At 41.8% G+C, this 20,908-nt stretch overlaps 2 protein-coding genes across 4 annotated transcripts; one reads left to right on the top strand and one right to left on the bottom strand.

Annotated features, from left to right (window-relative positions):
- Window positions 1-495: 495 nt before the first annotated feature.
- LOC124274781 (E3 ubiquitin-protein ligase RNF103-like) lies at window positions 496-3,092 on the bottom strand. The gene is given in 4 exon segments (XM_046710161.1): window positions 496-798; window positions 1,572-1,749; window positions 1,752-1,820; window positions 2,561-3,092. Coding segments are annotated over 4 exon segments (636 nt in total). The 5' UTR covers window positions 2,790-3,092; the 3' UTR covers window positions 496-638.
- A 2,922-nt stretch (window positions 3,093-6,014) lies between these two features.
- Window positions 6,015-20,624, top strand: LOC124274738. Of its 3 annotated transcripts, none has more exons than XM_046710124.1 (9): window positions 6,015-6,255; window positions 10,002-10,205; window positions 10,697-11,752; window positions 12,488-12,540; window positions 13,885-14,139; window positions 16,316-16,540; window positions 17,613-17,676; window positions 19,219-19,306; window positions 20,607-20,624. In XM_046710124.1, the coding sequence occupies exons 2-8, from the start codon at window positions 10,019-10,021 to the stop codon at window positions 19,302-19,304; spliced, it is 1,926 nt and encodes a 641-aa protein (XP_046566080.1). In that variant the 5' UTR covers window positions 6,015-6,255; window positions 10,002-10,018; the 3' UTR covers window positions 19,305-19,306; window positions 20,607-20,624. The 3 variants fall into 3 exon arrangements, with proteins under 3 accessions (XP_046566080.1, XP_046566069.1, XP_046566076.1); XM_046710113.1 differs by having other exon boundaries at window positions 6,016-6,255; window positions 10,005-10,205; XM_046710120.1 differs by lacking the exon at window positions 20,607-20,624 and adding an exon at window positions 19,930-20,046 and having other exon boundaries at window positions 6,016-6,255; window positions 10,005-10,205.
- Window positions 20,625-20,908: the final 284 nt, after the last annotated feature.

The raw sequence follows: 20,908 nt of genomic DNA, 5'->3' as shown, positions 1-20,908 counted from the left end.
CAGTTGAATGTAAAGTGTAAAACGAGAGGTCTTTTCTCATATGTACGGCCATGTTAGTGGTTGAAATCATCCGCAGACATTTCAGCAACCAAAGAGGAACTCTGTCTAGATGGGGCAACTGAAATATTCCTACAATGGGTAGCCACAACATAATGAGAATAATATTACACTTAACGAAATACCACAAGAATCTTTTCAAGCGTTTACATACTGTTCCTTGCACAAGACATAATTCGAAAATTGACAAAACATTGGTCATAATGAAACTAATGATGAATATATCATTTAAGCAAGGGTATAACGTCTTGAAATAATTTTCCATGGCAGGAAACGAAAGATTTTCACCATTTTCCGTCCCATACAAAACATTTTTTTCGGCTGTGATGATCATATAGGACGGTATAGCAGCTTTGGTTCTATTTCTCATAACCATGTACTTCATGATTTCTTTTCCGCCTGATGATCTGGTGTCTACCATACCAAATTTTACCCTGCCTGGGAACTTCACACTAAGTGCTGAATAAAACATTGGTATGTTTTTCTGATTCGTAAAGTAGACCGTCCGAATTTCAGGATTCAAGAATGGATCTTTGAACTTGTACCAATCCTCAACAAACTGTTTGGTATGAGTTATTTTTTCAACTTTGCCGTCCTAACTTTTCCCGTATCCAGTTATACAGCAGGTTTGTCTTTGTGGGTCCGTCGTAGGTGTGAATGTGAACATTGGACTTGGCCTCGAACTCTCCTGGTAGAGCCAAAAGAAGTCGGGGTGTGTGCCAACCTTTGTTGAGACAGTACCTACAACATAATCATTATAAGTGCATAGAGAAATAGATTCAAATATGTTTAAATCTATATCTGCTTGAACGGAATGGTCATGTCATTTGATGGACACTGCAAAATCAACAGAAAATAATAGTTGTTAGTAAAAGTGATCATAGTGATGCCATCATGATATAAAAAAACTCACATGTGTTCCTTTTGTTTGTTGTTTAATATATTCCAGCTATACAGCTGCAGTCAATAAATAACCAAATCTGGACCACACAATCCAGTGACCAACAGCATGAGCATCAATCTACGCAACTGGGATACAATGACATGTATCAACCAAGTCAGCAAGCCTGACCACCCAATTCTGTTAGTTGGCTGTTGTTGTTGTAGGAGGCGACTAACGGGATCGGACATTTGACAGCCAAAATATGATGATAAACTCTGCACATCAAGTTGAACTCCTAACAGCAAACGAGCTCCTTACAGTGATTCATATGACATTTTTGTATGCAAATAATAAATAGACGTACTAGCAATGTGAGGAGCTTAAGGAAGGCTCATTTTGAAATCCAGAAGTTTCAATATTTTGATTTTGATTTCCGATTGTTTGACATTGATCTACACAACTGGCATATGATGACATGTGTCAACCAAGTCAGCGAACATGACCACCCAACCCCGTTTGTCACCTCTTACGACAAGCTTTGGTTCTGAAGATCAATTCTAACTCGGATCCTCACCGGTTAAAGTAAGTCATCCATACCAAGTATGTGAAAGAGAGATAACATGTTGGTTACCTCATGTCAAGTGAGCAGTCAAGTATTCCAGCTCGGACTCCGAATCGCGACACCTTTTTCCTGATGCTCTTCCAGCGCGAATCTCCAAGCAAGACTGGTGTTCTGTGCGCGTTGTAAACCTGGATCAACCAAACACTGTCCTTGGCATCTTCCACTTGTTCAAAGAAATGGCGCCTGAGGTGAAATTGGTGACAGTGGACGTCTCCTCCTCACGAGCAGCACTCACCACCTCTTCATCTGTTACTGGACCTAAAGTTAATTCAACCAAGTCAATAACTATAACATCTCAGTAACCATGGAAACAATGACTGTTTCATAAAAACAGCTAAACATTGTAGGTTTACCTATCAATTGAGTGATGGAGTGTTACTCTTTCCCACTAACAAGTAATCCATACAAAAGATTGGTTGATAACATGAACAAATACCCATTCTAGCAGAGTATTGTCAAGGCTATGGTACATGTTCAGGGCCAGGTGACTGATATTGTTACCATCTGATCCCCATTCCAAACTCTTACATTTACAAAAACCATAACATATGTATCAGAATCAGATTCTTGAGGACAATATGTTGTATAATATCTGCTATGGAATCACAAAAGGGCTCTGTTAGATCTGCCTTATCACATTTACAATATTACTTCATTGTTCATCTACTAGATAGATTTTCAATAGTATGCAACAAGTCAGTTTTGCAACATCATTTCGTGTATATATTTCTCTCTTTTGATGAAAATGTGCCATAGTAAGATTTGTCAAGATCATGTCTAAACAATAACTGGTTGTTGGCAATAATTTGTCCTGGGCAATAGTCAGAATACCCAGATGCTAACCACTAGACCTTAGATTGTCATGGCAACAATACTGCACTGGGGACGGCACCAAGAGGGTCAAACATCATTAAAATATCATATATCTTGAGTAACGTGCATGACATAGATAAAATTAGTAATGGTTCACTGGTGAACATAGAGTAGGTTGCACATACCAGACCCTTCTACGAGCTCCTTCAGGTCGGATTTCTCCAGCACAACTCCTTCAAAGCCGACACCACGCTGTTCCAACAAGGCTTTGAGTTTCATCACGGACAAAGTCATCGGGTCCAGCAACCTCTTTGATAAGGCCCCGGTCTCGTACCAGCTGATTGCTTCCAACATGCGGGCCAAGATGAACAGCACGACGATGTAGATCAACAGGAGACACAGTTTCAGCCACATGTTGCCTAAGTATATCGTCCACTTGTTCCCGGCAAGACTGAATTTTGTTACGTCAGATAACTTTGACAGTTCAGTGACACGTCAACCGTTGCAGTATAAGCTTGAATATCATGTTTGCTGGCGCTTACATCATTGTAAAAGTATCTTTCGTGGTTCTTGGTCTCTTCTGCTGTCTTACTAGATGGTTGTTAAATGTATCTTGTGATTTTAGACCGTGTTATTCGTCTTTCTCGACCTGCTTCGCCCCAGAAGCTGACGACCCCTGACCCTACCCAAGATGGCGGATGTAAATAATGCAATCACGTGACACAGGTGCGAGATACCCATATACAACGACTATATGTCTGTCTTCACAAACTGTCTCTTATGAAATTTATTTAATTTTCAATTGTTTTCACGGCCCAGTTTGAACGCATGTTACATTCACGGAAATCAATATTGCTCCACTAACAAAATCCAAACTTAGAGGTGACCACAACATCTGTGTTTATCAAGCTCCGAACAGCGATAACCCGTTACCGGATGGAAACGAAAGTACCAAAGAGGCGCTGGTGTGGAGCTTGTTTGAGTAATGGTCAAAGGGAAACAACTCTTCAGACTTTTGTTAAATTACTTTTTTCCGTTTGCGGTGTTAGTTCCTTTGGAATAAGAAGTTCTGTTCACCCATCTTAATTAAGACTAAAGTAATCTTTTTCGTGAATACACATATTTATTTCATTTGCGAATACTTCAATGGGACGGATTTCGGTGTATAAGTATTTTTATAAGTATTATTGCGTTTAATTATAAATGTATACATTAAACGTTGTGTGTTGCCGATGTTCACTTATGGATATGCTTTGATCAAGAATCCTTTTCCAAAGTTTCTAATGTTAAGTTAATTGTTGTATTCAACACGAACTAGCTAGTAACTGACAGTCTATAAGTAACTTCAGATCTATTCTTAAACTGAAATAAAAGGATGTGTTTTCTGCAGCTTGTGAAACGAATTTCGTCTTTGACAAAGACTACGTCAAATATAGAATATGTTACGTGTGGTTGACGGAAAGTTCCTAGTGCGTAACTACCAAGCCAGGCATTTACATTGATCTACTAATTCAAAATAACATCATCCAACACATCATTATTTGATCTTGATCCAAACATTTAAACCTTATGTCCTAAACAATTTCTTTAAGTGGCATTTTAGAAGTTGGTCAGTGCAATATAGACAAACTTTATGAATAACGACTTCTTTATGTCGTGCTTGACAACGGTACAAGAATCTGTATCGAAATGTCGCACTCACGAAATAAAGAAGTTGTTATCCATAAAGTGTGTCTATATTCTAAACAATTGTAAAATATCATGCGTCGATGTTTGATGGTAGCCAAATGAAACAAACAGGAAACTGTTATATTCGATGGTGATGTTATGCTACGGATGTCATATTTGTGTTTCGGCCCTTACGTTTGCCGTTTGCGGAGACTGTTTTCAGCCTGATGACGTTTTGATAGCGTTTATGATAGTTCTGTGAAAATCTAATTTTTAAGTTTTTTGCCCATGTCGAGTGAGTGACTTAAGTTTCACGCCACTCTTTATTCCTGCAATATCACAGCGGGGGGACACCAGAAATGGGCTTCACACATTGTACCAATCTGGGCAATCGAACCCGGGTCTTCGGCGTGACGAGCGAACGCTGTAACCACTAGGCTACCCCTCCGCCCCAGCCCATGTCGAGGAGTGTGGGTGTTCCGGATATCGTGTGTGTGTATGTAGTCCGAGCCGCCACATACGTTGTACGTCACACCACATGGCCCTCGGGATCACTTGACAACAAATTTATCTTACCGACATTCATTCATACAGGTTCGGAACATATATATGTCAACCGCTTCGAGGACAAAGCAAAACCCACAGCAGACGACGCAAACGAACCGAGTTACTTCCCTTTACCCAATGCATTCGGATAAACATCGGTTTAACTCAGAAACTCAACTATCCTTATGCGAGATAAACGTATACCCTCTGATAAGTTCCGATTGATTTCTCAGCGCGCTGAGTGAGTGCTCTTAGCAATATTCCAGCAATATCACGGCAGGGGACACCAGAAATGGGCTTCACACATTGTATGCCCAAGTGAGGAATCGAACCCGGGTCTTGGGCGTGACGAGCGAACGCTTAGACCACGAGGCTACCCCACCGCCCCGCGTGCTACCTGAAAAATGGGGAACTTTGAAGCATAGTTTCGTAAAACGATTAGGAAATGTGTGGTTCGTGGCTATTTGTTACAGTACCTAAATATAACTTTACTGTTTTTACCACAAGAACCGTCTTCAACATTGTGTCACGTGATGCAATGGACGAAGTACGAAGGTACTCATAACATCAATCACTGGACTGTCCGATCAACCACTGGACTGTCCGGTCTAGAGATCCGTGAAGATCCGGGGTAGAATAGGTCTTCAGCAACCCATTCTTGCCACAAAAGGCGACTATGCTTGTCGTAAGAGGCAACTAACGGGATCGGGTGGTCAGGCTCGCTCGCTGGCTTGGTTGACATATGTCATCGGTTCCCGATTACGCAGATCGATGCTCATGCTGTTGATCACTGGATTGTCTGGTCCAGACTCTATTATTTACAGACCGCCGCCATATAGCTGGAATATTGCTGAGTGCGGCGTAAAACTAAACTCACTCACTCACTCCGGTCTAGACTTCACTCACAGGCACTGAAACACTGCAGCATTAAACACCATACAAATACAAGTAGTCATTTGTTTGCATGTATGTACTTGAGGTGCATTATTGTAGTATCTGTGGTGACGATCCCTTAAAGTTTGGGTGTCGATATTCTGATGCAATATATCAGTTTGTCATTCATGGTTGTTCGGCCGCCATATAGCTGAAATATTGCTGAGTGCGGCGTAAAACTAAACTCACTCACACACTCGTGGTTGTGCGTTATAACAATATCGTTGTAGTCAAACATTTCTGGAACCACCTGCCATAACTTAGTACCCCTTGCACTTCCCGGTATTAAAGCGTCGATCGTTGTGCATGAATCATATCCTGGCAGAGACCAATACTCTCCTAACCTCCACCCCCTTTTATAGCATTTTAATCACTTTCATAGTTTTTCCCCTATTTTCTTTTTACGTATACCGGATGTTACTATGACAGAAACAGCCGCCACTGTATTGTGCAATACGTGGACGTATCTATAGACATGACGCTAACCACACTCACAGATCTATCAAAAGCTGACATAATATTCTGTGAGTCATTGGTGGGTTTTCCAAAAACGAACTTTCGATTTGCTGAAAGCGAGGGCGCTACCTGCTGCCTGGGCCACACATTTCACGCTCAACAATTCCAGTTAACTTCACCAGTTGATGTTAAGATTCGGTGAAAGGGCTCATCTCGTGATGAGTGAGTGAATTGGGGTTGACGCTAGTCTGAACCGCATCCACTGTCAGGTCACAAGGTGAGTCACTGAGTTTCTATTATTAGGAGATAAACATACTGTGTTGGAAAATCAGAGGTATATAACGTCATTATATACCTCTGAATGACTTTTTAATTAACCTATCACAATCCAGTATTTACTTAAGTCATGATAGAATGCCTATTTCCTGTTGCCAAAGCTACTATATTTGTATTGTATTTACAGTGTAGCCCCGTTAGTCCGGACTCCGATAATCCGGATGTCTCGGCTCCCGGACGATTTTACATCTATTTTAAGTTGTGAGAATGTAAATATCGTGAGACATCTTTGGTCTTTTGATGTGTATCATATGTTGCTGACAACCCTACAACTTCATGGAACATTGGAGTGAGTGAGTATGGTTATACGCCGCTTTTAGCAATATTCCACCAATATCACGGCGGGGGACACCAGAAATGGGCTTCACACATTGTGCCCATGTGGGGAATCGAACCCGGGTCTTCGGCGTGACGAGCCAACGCTTTGACCATTACCACTAGTCTACCCCACCGCCTCCATGGAACATTGGAAATATTTCTTAACACCAATATGTTTGGGCGACTCCACCGCTTTCGCTCACCTGTCAAATGAAATGTACACTTCTGAGTGTTAAAGTTTGGCATTTGATCTGTAACGACATGCACTGTTATTGTTGACAGCAATATTTACCTCCTCCATACACGCAGCTTTGACAGCACAGTGCAGATTGCGCTGACCTACAAAGTCAGTTTCGTAGACGTAAACACACGAGCTCCCCCGAAATCACGTTTTCCTGGAAAGCTGCTTGTCTATACACTCACCCATTGACGAAGCTAATCTGGCGATAAATCAGAAAGGGAATCCCAAGGCGAAAGTGCAGGGTGTCTCTCGCTACAATGCAGTTCGTATACTGAAGCGACGGTTGAGAGTATAACTCGCTATACCGCCAGGCATACTCAGTTGAATATACAGAATATCACTCGCTATACCGCCAGGCATACTCAGTTGAATATACAGAGTATAACTCGCTATACCGCCCGGCATACTCAGTTGAATATACAGAGTATAACTCGCTATACCGCCAGGCATACTCAGTTGAATATACACTCGAGCCGGGTGTATGAAGGTACAGAGTATCACTCGCTATACCGCCAGGAATACTCAGTTGAATATACAGAATATCACTCGCTATACCGCCGGGTGTACTCAAATGAAGGTACAGAGTATCACTCGCTATACCGCCAGGAATACTCAGTTGAATATACAGAATATCACTCGCTATACCGCCGGGTGTACTCAAATGAAGGTACAGAGTATCACTCGCTATACCGCCAGGAATACTCAGTTGAATATACAGAATATCACTCGCTATACCGCCGGGTGTACTCAAATGGAGGTACAGAGTATCACTCGCTATACCGCCGGGCATACTCAAGTGAAGGTATACAGAATATCACTCGCTATACCGCCGGGAATACTCAAGTGAAGTGACCAATTTTCACTCGCTATACCGCCAGGAATACTCTAATAAAGGCAGAGAGTATAACTCGCTATACCGCCGGGCATACTCAACTGAATATACAGAGTATCACCCGCTATACCGCCAGGCATACTCAGTTGAATATACAGAGTATAACTCGCTATACCGCCAGGAATACTCAGTTGAATATACAGAATATCACTCGCTATACCGCCGGGTGTACTCAAATGAAGGTACAGAGTATCACTCGCTATACCGCCAGGAATACTCAGTTGAATATACAGAATATCACTCGCTATACCGCCGGGTGTACTCAAATGAAGGTACAGAGTATCACTCGCTATACCGCCAGGAATACTCAGTTGAATATACAGAATATCACTCGCTATACCGCCGGGTGTACTCAAATGAAGGTACAGAGTATCACTCGCTATACCGCCAGGAATACTCAGTTGAATATACAGAATATCACTCGCTATACCGCCGGGTGTACTCAAATGGAGGTACAGAGTATCACTCGCTATACCGCCGGGCATACTCAAGTGAAGGTATACAGAATATCACTCGCTATACCGCCGGGAATACTCAAGTGAAGTAACTAATTTCCACTCGCTATACCGCCGGGCATGCTCAAATAAAGGCACAGAGTATAACTCGCTATACCGCCGGGCATACTCAACTGAATATACAGAGTATCACCCGCTATACCGCCGGGCATACACAAGTGAAGATAAAGAGTATCACTTGCTATACCGCCGGGCATACTCGAGTGAAGGTATCACTCGCTATACCGCCGGGAATACTCAAGTGAAGGTACAGAGTATCACTCGCTATACCACCGGGCATACTCAAGTGAATGTACAGATCTAGAGTATCACTCGCTATACCGCATCGAAGACTCGAGCAAATGCACACAGTCGCATTCCTTGTATACTGGCACTCATGCCTGGTGTGTGAACGGGATATTAATAGAGATTATTACACGAGCAGGTGTGCCATACGATTTATACGAAACGAGTGTGGAATTGTGTGAAACAGGTGAGGAAATGAATTCTACCGCTACACTCGAAAAATTCATTTCTTCGCTGATTTCGTTCAAATTTGGAATATATGTTAATCCTAACATATAAAATCAATATTCGATTGCAAAAGTCTACATTTTTATTTTTAAAAAGTATCGAGATTCGAGCCCCTTTGGTATTTCTCGCTATAAAGCCATACGTAACTCGTGTTAGTTTGGGGTCTCTGTAGTGCCATGGACAATCCAGTCTATGTATATACGTTATATCAAGTCCCTCACTATAACGCCACGCATTGCCTCGTATGTACGAGTTATCGCTTCGGAATTTGTTGTGGTGTCACCCCTATACTGTTATGTATTGTTCGGTTTATGTAGCTGGTATCTCTCGCTATATCGCCGTGCATAACCTATCGTATCTGTCTCTGGTTATACTGCCAAATTATAACCCGGTGATATAAAATTGGAATAATACCACGTGTCCGAAATTACTAGTAACTCAGAAATACACGAAAAGGCAGGGCAAGATGGGAACTGCATCGGACATCATTTCGGCCACTGATGTGTCTAATTTCAAAATGTCCTCTATATGTCTACCATAGAATTTCAAAACGCTTAAATGATGTAATATTAATGAGTCGTGTGACGCTTTTCGAAATCTTCGTGGAAAGAAATTACTCGATTGTATCTCAAAAGCTGTGAAAAGTAGACACCTAATGTTGGAGTTACAGAAGTACTGTTCGGCAAAAGGACACAGCTGAAGCCACCCTCTTGACACAGGCTTTGTACACATATATTTTTGGAATCATATTCACAGTTAAATATAGTAAATCAGCACACACACACACACACACACACACACACACATGGCATAAACATTTACTATGAACCCGCTTGGCATCTACGGTCACAATATTTTGTGACAAATGTTTTTAAGTTTGTACTGTGGGAAAAACTGTATCGAGTTGAAGAATCAAATGTTTAGAAAGAACTGAACTTGGTCCAATTCTGAAATTCCAAATATTCAAGCTTACTTTTGAGAGTCTGAGTTAGCGTACATTTGATTTACTGGCGAAAATGTTTTCACGGATTTTGATTGACTTTGTAATCCAGTTGCACTCAGAAATAGACGAATCTAAGGATTAAGTGATTTAATCAAGCTTGTCCCCCAAAAAATAATTGTTCCTCTCCTTTTCGAGAAATATTATTGAAGCTGTGGCCTTACGAATTTTCTGTTGCTAAGCAAAGTTATCTGTATTTGCAAACCAGCAGGTGCTACGGTCACAATGGCTGACAACATTAGTGGCTCCGTGGCAAGCTACCTGAGTTTACGGAGGGATCCACTAGCTCAGCTCAGTTCTCTGATGAAACTGGCATCGGAGGAGGAATTGACCGAGCTTACTAATGATGACCGGTTTAGTTCCATCACGTCAGAGGATGACTTTATCATTCTTGATGAAGAGGAGGAGGATCGTAAGTTCTGTCTGTTCATTAAGCCAGTTTACCACACAATACACTTTTCTTATTTCATTACTGTATTCCGGGCGTAGTGCAGCGTCAGCAGTATAGTCTGTGAATGTGTCGACAAGAGGGAGATCAGTCCACCGTTCAATAGACCTGTGCTAAATGTTTTATGTTTCTTGTTTAACGCCGTACTTAACAATATTCCAGCAGTATGTCGGCGGTATGTATATAATTGAGTCTGGACAAGACAATCCAGTGATCAAAAGCATGAGCCTCTACGCAAGTCGGATACGATGACATGTGTCAACCAAGTCAGCGAGCCTGACCACCCGATGCCGTTAGTCGCCTCTTACGACAAGCATGGGTTGCTGAAGACCAATTCTAACCCGCATCTTCAGGGCTTCTAAACTGATAACACGACACATGCATACATCTCGAACTAATATGATCCATTTGTTTATTACATTCAAAGACTGTGAACGCCTCAAATATTATTCCAGAGCAACAGTTAACCCTTAAAAGGACGTCGATAAACACCTCGGTTTGCACAGACTCGGTACAACAGGCAACATCGTCTGATATTCCGCCTGACAGGAACGTGGGCAACAAAAACGACACGGTGCAAAGCAGTCATGAAATACCTCTTTCACCAATACAGCAGAAATTCCTCCGAGATCGAGAATCAGCAAGGCACACTCTATGCAGTAAACTGGAAAGGAAAGGGTTCGGGGCAACTTTCAATTTCCAACAACGCCAGGTCGACATTGAGTCCAAAGGAGAAAACAGACATGAGGAAGCTCTGGAATTAATCGAGGGCTCGGTCATTGAGATAAGACAGAACATAAGCAGCGACCTACTGGAGCAGATGTCCCTAGTGGTTGATATTGCGGACGGGGAACAGACCGTTTTGCCGGAGTTGCCCGGTGCCGAGGATGTTCTTGCCGTCATTGATAAGACTAGCGGAAGTATGACGTTTGTTGGCATGGCAGACACTATCGATTGTTTGAAAAAAACTATTACTAAGTCAATCGAACTGTTGGACAAAAGAAACAAAAACCAAGAAGAACAAGGGGCATCTGCATCACTTCATGGGGATAATGAACCAGGAGGCACATCAGCTCCAGAACAGACATCTCTCCACTCGCGTCTTTGCAACACTCCAAGAGAAGAACACCAAGCTGTTGACCCTGCTCCAATTAAGGACTTTGTGCCCGTTAATGATGACTGTCTGGATTATTTATGCCAGTTTAAAGAGGATGAGATACGGTCGATTGGAGAGAAGGAAGGTGTGAGCATCAGTGACACTCCACAAGGCTACGAGGTCCGAGGTGCTGCGACAGCAGTTGGAAGGGCCGTGGTCACACTGCGTAATACTGTTGAAAGAGTGAAGAGCAACAAGTTTACTTTTGAAACCTCAGTCAACATTGGGAAGTTCGCTGAAGCTACTAGAAATGCCAGCACAAACCATAACTGCATTATTGGGTACAAGCAGACGATTGGTTCAGTGAGAGGCAGGAGGAGGGCACAGACACAACCCATGGCATCGTCCACCACAGGTGAGAACACTGAAGCAGAATGTTGCGTTTATAATGGGTGGTGGTGTGTGGTACTGTGCATACTGTACAGCGCATTATACATGCTATATTATTAAAATAATCCTTCACCTCAGATCATAACACTGAAGTAGGATGTTGTGTTTATAATTACATATAATGTATATTCATTTAAATGTGCGGAGTTTTACTTGAGGGTATAATTAGATATTTTAGTATAAATACAGAAGCATCTTTTAATCGAAGCAACAGTATTGAAAATATTTACAGATTTAAATGTGTCTATAGGATATGTTACATTTTGACAATATTGGTTGAAATATTACTCTCAGAATAAATGAGGAGAAGTACTCGCCATGATAAATACCATTTTCCAAGCATACAGGTAAATTGTTATCTGTTCTCGGCCAAAAGGGGCGGTAAAATATGATGAAACTGATCTGAAAATAGTACATACGAAATGTCAGGGCCAGAGACTAACACGACAGATTCCATTGGCAAAATACATTGTAGCGAATGTATATGAATATATTACTCAAAATCAGAGAAATACTATTCACATGCAACATGCACCCTACTGACACAGTTGACCTTGGATTAGGTTCAGGGGGATAGGTCATATAATTTTAATGATTGCCATGATTGATTTAATGATACATGTTGTATGTGAGCGTTGAAACGTCTTTTCTTACCCAGGTATAATAGAAACAATGTATCTTGTGTTTTGTACATTTTCAGGAAAACAAAAAGTCAAAGTTACCGTGGTCTTGGATAGGATAGAAAATCAGAATGTAAGTATTTTTCAGCCTCATACCTACACATTTCCTTCACAAATACCCCTTTCATCATTGACAAGTACGACCTGTAAAGATCCGGGGTAGAATAGGTCTTCAGCAACCCATGCTTGCTACATAAGGCGACTATGCTTGTCGTAAGAGGCGACTAACAGGATCGGATGGTCAGGCTCGCTGACTTGGTTGACACGTCATCGGTTCCCAATTGCGCAGATCGATGCTCATGCTGTTGATCACTGGATTGTCTGGTCCAGACTCGATTATTTACAGACCGCCGCCATATAGCTGGAATATTGCTGAGTGCGGCGTAAAACTAAACTCACTCATTAACAAGTACACTGTCGCCCGAGCATATCAAATATTATATGCTGGCATACTGCCAAAATATGAGCGAATCTACAATCCACGAAGGAGTGCTTAGGTGAAGAAGTACTTGGAAAGGAATGACTGTGTTTTGACATATATCAGTGATTGCATTACTGTTTCTGTAGGTGTCGTGGAACAAAGACGAAAAGTATATTAGCATTAATTGAATGTATTTAACGGTGACCGGACAAAATCCACCCGGACAAAATCCACCCCAAAATTGCCACCCCGGACAAAATCCACCTCTTCTTAACAAAAAAATGGACAAAATCCACCTTTCTCAAATTTTAGTGTGTCCTGATCTTTGATAATCCACCCTTCTCAAATTGCTATTGTTAAAAGTTTTAGTGTGTCCTGATCTTTGATCAAGTTCCTTTTCTCAAGCATTGTCCTGGATTCGTATTTAACTGAATCTGGTTTAAGGAAGGGCGCAAAGGTGTTCCATTTTAACTGGGTGTTTTTTATGTTTTATTTACAAACGGCAACTACTAATGGGATTTCCAGCTGAAAAGGGGGTAGCCCCTACTAAACGTTAAACTCGTTCTCTTTTTTAAATTCAGGTGGACAATTAACTTGCCTTTACAGGTGTGTGTGAGGGGTGCCACCGGTTATTGTTGTTGGTAGTTTTCCCTCGGTCACTGGATGTCAGTCTCAACGGCACATCGTATTATCAATCTCAACTCCCTGGGGAGTATACAGCTCTTGCAGCCACTAGGTGCACCGAGTTATTGTGGCTTTATCATTCTAACGGTTGACAGGAAACTCTTCCTTTTAGACTAGTGGTTAAGGCATTCGCTCGTCACGCTGAAGACCCGGGTTCAATGTATGGCGACGTAAAACTAAACTCACTCCTTTTAGCGAACACCTGCTATGATCACAATCACAGTTTGATAGTTGTTAATAAACACATAGCTATGGTATAAATCGACTTCTAAGAATGTTTAGGAATGAACACAATGCTTATTGTTTGACCAGGCGAATGTGATAGTGAACACCACAAACAAGGAGCTGAAGTTGAGTCAAGGCCACGGTGTGTCCCACAGCTTGCTCCGGGTGGCTGGAGATGAGATACAACAGGTTCTGACTGATATTTACCCCCACGGCATGACCTACGGTGACCTAGCCGTGAGCCACAGCGGACGCCTCACAACCTGTGAAAAGATCTACCATGGAGCACTTCCGCATCACACCGGAATAAAGGATAGACTGGCTCTTTCCAAGTGTTACGAGGTGAGCTGAAGTACGACGTACCGGCTTCAACACGTCTTTTTCTCAACCAATTGATGCGTTCTCTGGCTGTGTGTTGTGCGCGCGTGCGTTACGTGCGTGCGTGTGTGGTGGGGTGGGGGGTGGTGAGGATGATTTTAAGGGGGAGTAACCCATTTTGTTTTGGGGAGGTAGGGGGTCATCAATTTTGTACATAGAACTATTTTTAAATGATGCTTAGAAATTATGGGATGGTGTCATTCATATTGTGCATTCTTCTCCAAACAAATAAATTATGAACGGTCCCTCAGCATTGTCAAACAACAATTGATTGGTTATTTCTGCCAATTGGGCAGGAGCTTGTGCTACTGGGGTTTTAACGTTAACTTTATTTACCTGTACAATCAGGTTGCCATCTGCCGAATTAGAGGTAAAACATTTGCATCATTATATACTCGGACAATAACTAACAAGGGACGGGGAATGACAGTTTATCTTCCCCGAGTTACTGTAAATCGACAAAGTTCCCCGTCAGTAATGTTTTGCGTGATCAACAACCCAGCCAGTTCTCCGTCGTGTTTGTTTTGCGAGTCCTCTTGTAAAAACAAGTCGAATTGTTGACAATACATCGTATCGCTTCGCGCGAACGAACATACAAGAAAAGATCAAAGACGTCAAATTTGCAATTAAACATCGCTAGAAAAGATTATTTACCTATTCAGTTCTCATTTGATTTTACTAGGCATTGTCTTATATGCAGGGATTACGATTACCGTGTGTAATTGTCTCGTTTACAACGCTGGACGTAGCAATCAGCTGTGCAGTGCACGTTACCCTACCGGTGATTTAGTTAAAAAAGTACCCGATAATATACCGAGATGAATTGTGATGCAGTGATCTTAAAAAGATAGTATCTGAAACTATTGTTTTATGAAGAGAAATATATTCTAGTATTGTGTCATTTTCATTGCAGGTTGTGCTCTATAAAAGTAAAATATTTATAATCATAAATCTCAGGTTATGCGGCAGTTTTGACGGATAGTTTGTATGCATGGAACAATTTAACCTGTCACCGATGAGGTTTCGCGCGATGTCGCTATTTCCATTGTGAAAGCAGTTTGTTGAAATATGATCGTCCAGCTACGACTTTTGGCGAAAAAAATATGTATGCGTATCCATTTACTGTCAACTACACTTCATTTTGAGACGTGAGTAGACGCAATATGTTAGTTATTGCTGTGAAGTAATTACCGGTAGGCGAACATTTGGACTTCTTGACATTGTTTGTTCACATAATTTACAAGGACCGGGAATAATTGCTTAACAAAATGAGAGACGTCATTACGCCTGGAAAGTTTTGCGTCCGGAGGTCATTCGCAATACTAGCAAAACTTTCCTGCCCGCAAAACTTTGTCGATTTACAGTATGTTAATTTCGTAATTCCCGAGCCATGGCGAGTTGGTTATTGTTGTTATTCCCATATTAGTTTTCAATCTAAATAACGCTAAAATGAAAAAAAAAATTCTCTACAACCGCGATGTGGGGAATCCCCTATCCCTACGTGTTGAATGGCTGTTTTATTTTCTGGAACAGCCAATCAACGTTCACCAAAGAGTGTAACCTCTCTTGGGACTGACAGGAAAAATACTACCCCGTGTCCTCCTTTCCATGTGTAATAAATCTTACAATATGCATGAACGTCTTCACTGATCAATGAGTACAGATACTAGAGCACAAACGTTCATTTGCGAATTTTACACATTTTGACAACTTAAAGTTACAGTTTTCGACTATTAAATACTAACTTCATTTTAAAGAAGTTTGGTTCAGGATAAACATATTTTAGACTCCAATAAACTCAATTTAGGTTTTCAAGAAATCATCAAAATGATGAGCGTGCTACACACTTTCTATACAACTAACTGAAAATCGTTCCTCATATGACGTCACTGCAGTGCTCTGGCGACAGAGTTACGTAACCTGTCTGTGGTTTCGTTGGCGGGCGAGAGAGAAGCAGGCGACTTTTTGGCCACATTTAATCGCTCGGTATTAATTAACCACAAGTTTTTAAAGAATAAATTTGGTGTTCCGCATAAGACTAACCACAAATCTTTCATATGTAATGGTTAAAAGAGTAACAAAAAACAAAGTTTATTGGTTCTTTAATTATCTTTGTCAATACGGAGATGTTCCTCCACAGTGGCTGGTGTCTCTGGTGTTCCGATGCCTCATCCAGGCAAGCAAGGATGGGTTTGAGACAATTGCACTGCCAGCGTTCGGTACAGGGGCCCTCCGGTATCCTACCAAGAACGTTGCACAGCTCATGTATCACGCTATTGATCTATTCACCCAAGACGAGAGAGCAGGGCCACTGAAAGAGATTTTCATAGTTATCTCCCGTGAGTCAAGGCTGGAAGTGAAACAGGTACTTTATTTAAATCGCGTTTCTGAACACAGTGGAACCACGCCCTCTTATTTGTGTGCTGTCCTGTCATAATCTGGCTGATATTTCTTTCCGGAACATGCTGGAAAATATGCATTTCGTAAAAGATATGTTAATCGATCAGTGTTCTTGTTTGCTTTTGAAAATGTTTTGTTGTGGTTTAAAAAGGTTTACTTTGGCCCCAATATCCAAATTGTATATCGTACAATTCTGCCTGAACAATATCCTTGGCTCTCAAAGCAATCCCCAACTGGGAGATATTACTTTATATACAAGGTGAGAGTAGTGCTATTAGAAGCTGCGTTGTTCAAATGTAAAATTAGAGTAAACACACAATCTATACTTTCAACTTTCAGCGAGGGGGTAGCCAAAGGGTTAAAGCGTTCGGGTTCGATTCCCCACATGGGTACAATGTGTGAAGCCCATTTCCGGTGTCCCCGCCGTGATATCGCTGGAATTTTGCGTCAGAGCGGCGTAAATCTAAACTCACTCACTTACTTTACTTTCCAGGGATCACATTATGTCATACAAATGTTTAGGGGCGGTGGGGTAGCCAAGTGGTTAAAGCGTTCGCTCGTCAGGCCGAAGACCCGGGTTCGATTCCCCACATGGGTACAATGTGTGAAGCCCATTTCCGGTGTCCCCCACCGTGATATCGCTGGAATTTTGCTCAGAGCGGCGTAAAACTAAACTCACTCACTTACTTTACTTTCCAGGGATCACATTATGTCATACAAATGTTTAGGGGCGGTGGGGTAGCCTAGTGGTTAAAGCGTTCGCTCGTCAGACCGAAGACCCGGGTTCCATTCCCCACATGTGTACAATGTGTGAAGCCCATTTCTGGTGTCCCCCGCCGTGATATTGCTGGAATATTGCTAAAAGCAGCTTAAAACCAAACTCACGCACACATATAAAAATATTCACCACTGGGATGTCGCCGTCTTTTGGAATGTTTTAAGGTGAGATATTATACTTTGGTTAAAACTTTCAAAAGTTTGTGAAATGTGTTTTGAATGAAGAATATCTTCACAAGTACTTTTGTCGCTCATTGCAGCTGTTTCTCGCTCATCGCCTGTCCCACAAGCTCAAGACAAGGCAATTGGCTCATCCTAGAACAGGTGAGGTCGTGGCATGAGCAGTAGGTGTGGGATAGAGTGACAGATGGCATTACAGTATCCATAAACCACGTGGAATGACAGGCACTCAGTGGTTTTGTGTTGTGGTGTTTGGCAAAGAGCACAGGTCACACGTGAGTTGTAGTTAAGCAACGTTGAGCGCGGAGTGTCTTGGATGGGTGGCCATCTTTGTCCGCTTGAATCCTGAGATTTTGTAGGGCTTCAGTCCTGCCCCATACGGTAGCACATATAACAAAGGATGTATTACATAAGTTACATGACTTTGCCTCTGTTCACCCAGCAGTGAATGGGTACCCAGTAAGATGAAATGAATGATTACGTGACTATAGCCTTCTAGCGCCTCGCTGGAAGCTTGGTTGTAGTGCACACAGACCCGGGATAATAAAGTCAGCGAAGTTATCGCAGTGTAAGCACATATATGATTTTATCTCTGTGTGCAGATTTAGAATGTTCTTCCAAATTCAAACACCTACCAGATAGCCAGGTGGATAATGCGTTAGCTAATCACCCGGTTTCAATTCCCTTCAATGTGTGAAATCATTCCGAGTCAGATATGATCGCGATGTTTCCCCCCAGTATACAAATAGAACACTTGATTGTTACAGAGACCATTCTTACTATCAACTGTAATGATATTAGATTTGTACATATAACTAGAACATACTTATGACGACAAGAACCGGGGCTATGCGATTTTACTCCATTTTATGGTTTTAGCAGATATCATAGGCACTTGAGTAATGGTATTACCTGTATACCTCAGCAGCGGTAAATATTTGTTTGTTGTTTTACGCCGCACTCAGCAATACTCCAGCTATATGACGGCGGTCTGTAAATAATCGAGTCTGGACCAGACAATCCAGTGGTCAACAGCATGAGCATGATTGATTGACATCACGAGTATCAATCTACGCCATGGGGATTAGTGTTGGGAATTGGTTGAAATCTCACAATTGATGATTGTTTCATTACCAACGAACAATCATCGACAAAAAATTGGTTAGCGTCATTTTTCAGATTTTCCTATCCAGGTTGTTATTGCAGATATGTATAACATGATGCAACTTGCTACTTTAAAGTGATGACTAATATATCATGAACATAAACTTCCCGGAGTCTTCAAGAAATATTCAGTCATGGTTTTTTCAGTTAGTGAAGTGATTTTTCTAAGAATTAAACACGTTTTCAGGCCCTGACAACTTCAACGATATGTTCCATTTTGTCAAGTATTTCAAAGACTAAAACAGTAGTTCCAAAATCGCTTATGTTCGATTATGAGAAAATGTGATCGATTGCTTGGTCGTTTGGTCACTGCGACCAATCTTCGATTATTAAAATTAATCGGAACACCACTAATGGGGATACGTACGATGACATGTCAACCAATTCAAGACAGCGAGCCTGACCATCCGATCCCGTTAGTCGCCTCTTACGAAAACGATTTTACTTGATGTTATTGTTATGCCAGATATCATAGACACGTGGAATAACTCAAGTTGACAGTTAAATTTATAACTTTTCCAGGATGGAACCCGCTCTTAATGTTAATACCTTTTTTACACCCGGTTACGGTCGGAAAGGGATTTCGGTTTACCTGCCTTTTTAAATGAAGGTAAGATGTTATATTATAACAACATGAGAGTTAATTGTTTGACTTACATTCATTTCAACAGTCATCCTATTTTTAAATTGGCTTGTGTATGTATTGCTAGAAGCGCCACAAATCATACCCACCCACTGATACAGGTATACATGTGTGTGCGTGCGTGCGTTTGAGCACAGTATAACCTCGATCACCCGGAACTTGCTACTGCAATAGATTACTGGGGAGGTGAGGTAGCTTAGTGGTTGAAGCGTTCGCTCGTCACACCGAAGACCCGGGTTCGAATTTCCACATGGGCACAATGTGTGAAGCCCATTTCTGGTGTGCCCAGCCGTGATATTCCTGGAATATTGCTAAAAGCTCACTCACTCTCTCAATAGATTACTGCAGGAAACGTCTATTCGCATACGCTGCAGTATTACTATATACCCATGATTCGGATATGTAGACACGTCTTCATCGGGACAATTTCAAAGGGTCACTACCGTCTGGATTAGCGAGGTTTCCCAGCATCGGCGGTGACATCAGTGATTGAACGAAATGGTGACCACCTACTAGCGTTCGTAGTACCAAATGTTATCCTGTGTGAACGTGTTATATAGTAAAATACTTCACCTTCCTTTGTGATGTAGAGGTAGGGAAACGGGACTCCAGATGTGAGGTTAGGATCATGGTGTCCGACACGCTTGTCCAGATTATCAACGGAGGTATTGCAGAGGCGTGTGACGTCACAGGGGCACTGCTCTTGATCTGGAGGACGGAAGATATTACGAGTACGTGACTAAATATAAATGTACATTTATTTATTTATTTACGTCTATTTATTGATTCAGGTATTTATTAATTCATATAGTTAGACGAACCCCATAAAAAAATTCAAAAGGTAAAGGTAACTAATCAATGGTTAATTTAGTCAACACTCCCCTATAAAACTTTTGATGCCCTGTGACACCCCCCCCATATAGTGACACCCCCCACCCAGCCCCAACAACAACAACAACACACACACACACACACCGACATAAATTAGGGTTTCATTTGTTGTGCAGAATGTTTGATTTAACGCCACACTCAGTTATATCTATATGACGCCGGGCTGTAAGTAATCAAGTCTAGAGCAGGCGATACGGTGATTGACGTCATGAGCATCGATCTACGCAACTAGTCATTGAGTCTGACCACCCTTTTGCCGCCTCTGTAACCGCCTCATAGTTTATGTATGTTGATCGAACTTCATCCTACTTGTCAATATTAATGCCACATGTGACAATCCGCATATAACTAAACAAAAGTGATAACTTTCTTTCAGATCCGAACGGCCATTCAGGTCTTACAAGTGTTGACCGTAATAGACACGACTGGGACTGCTGCCGCAGACAAGGTGAGCTACTGCAGTGAGTGAGTGAGTTAAGTTTTACGCCGCACTCAGCAATATTCCAGCTATATGGCGCAGTATGTAAATAATCGAGCCTGGACCAGACAATCCAGTGATCAACGGCATGAGCATCGATCTGCGCAACTGGGAACCGATGACATGTGTTAACCAAGTCTGCGAACCTGACCACCCGATCCTCTTAGTCACGCTACTGCAGTGAGACAACTCCTGAACGA

This window comes from Haliotis rubra, unplaced genomic scaffold (assembly GCF_003918875.1).
Source record: "Haliotis rubra isolate DU_JTF1 unplaced genomic scaffold, ASM391887v1 Scf1041, whole genome shotgun sequence".
NCBI lineage: Eukaryota > Metazoa > Mollusca > Gastropoda > Lepetellida > Haliotidae > Haliotis > Haliotis rubra.
Note: the sequence above shows the minus strand (reverse complement) of the source record. Positions and strands in the feature narration are given on the sequence as shown.

Excerpts from the sequence above, each read along its gene's own strand:
- LOC124274738 (XM_046710124.1), top strand. The coding sequence starts at position 10,019 with ATGGCTGACAACATTAGTGGCTCCGTGGCAAGCTACCTGAGTTTACGG. Across the intron at positions 10,206-10,696 it reads TGATGAAGAGGAGGAGGATC|AGCAACAGTTAACCCTTAAA; the intron begins GTAAGTTCTGTC and ends ATATTATTCCAG. Across the intron at positions 11,753-12,487 it reads CATGGCATCGTCCACCACAG|GAAAACAAAAAGTCAAAGTT; the intron begins GTGAGAACACTG and ends GTACATTTTCAG.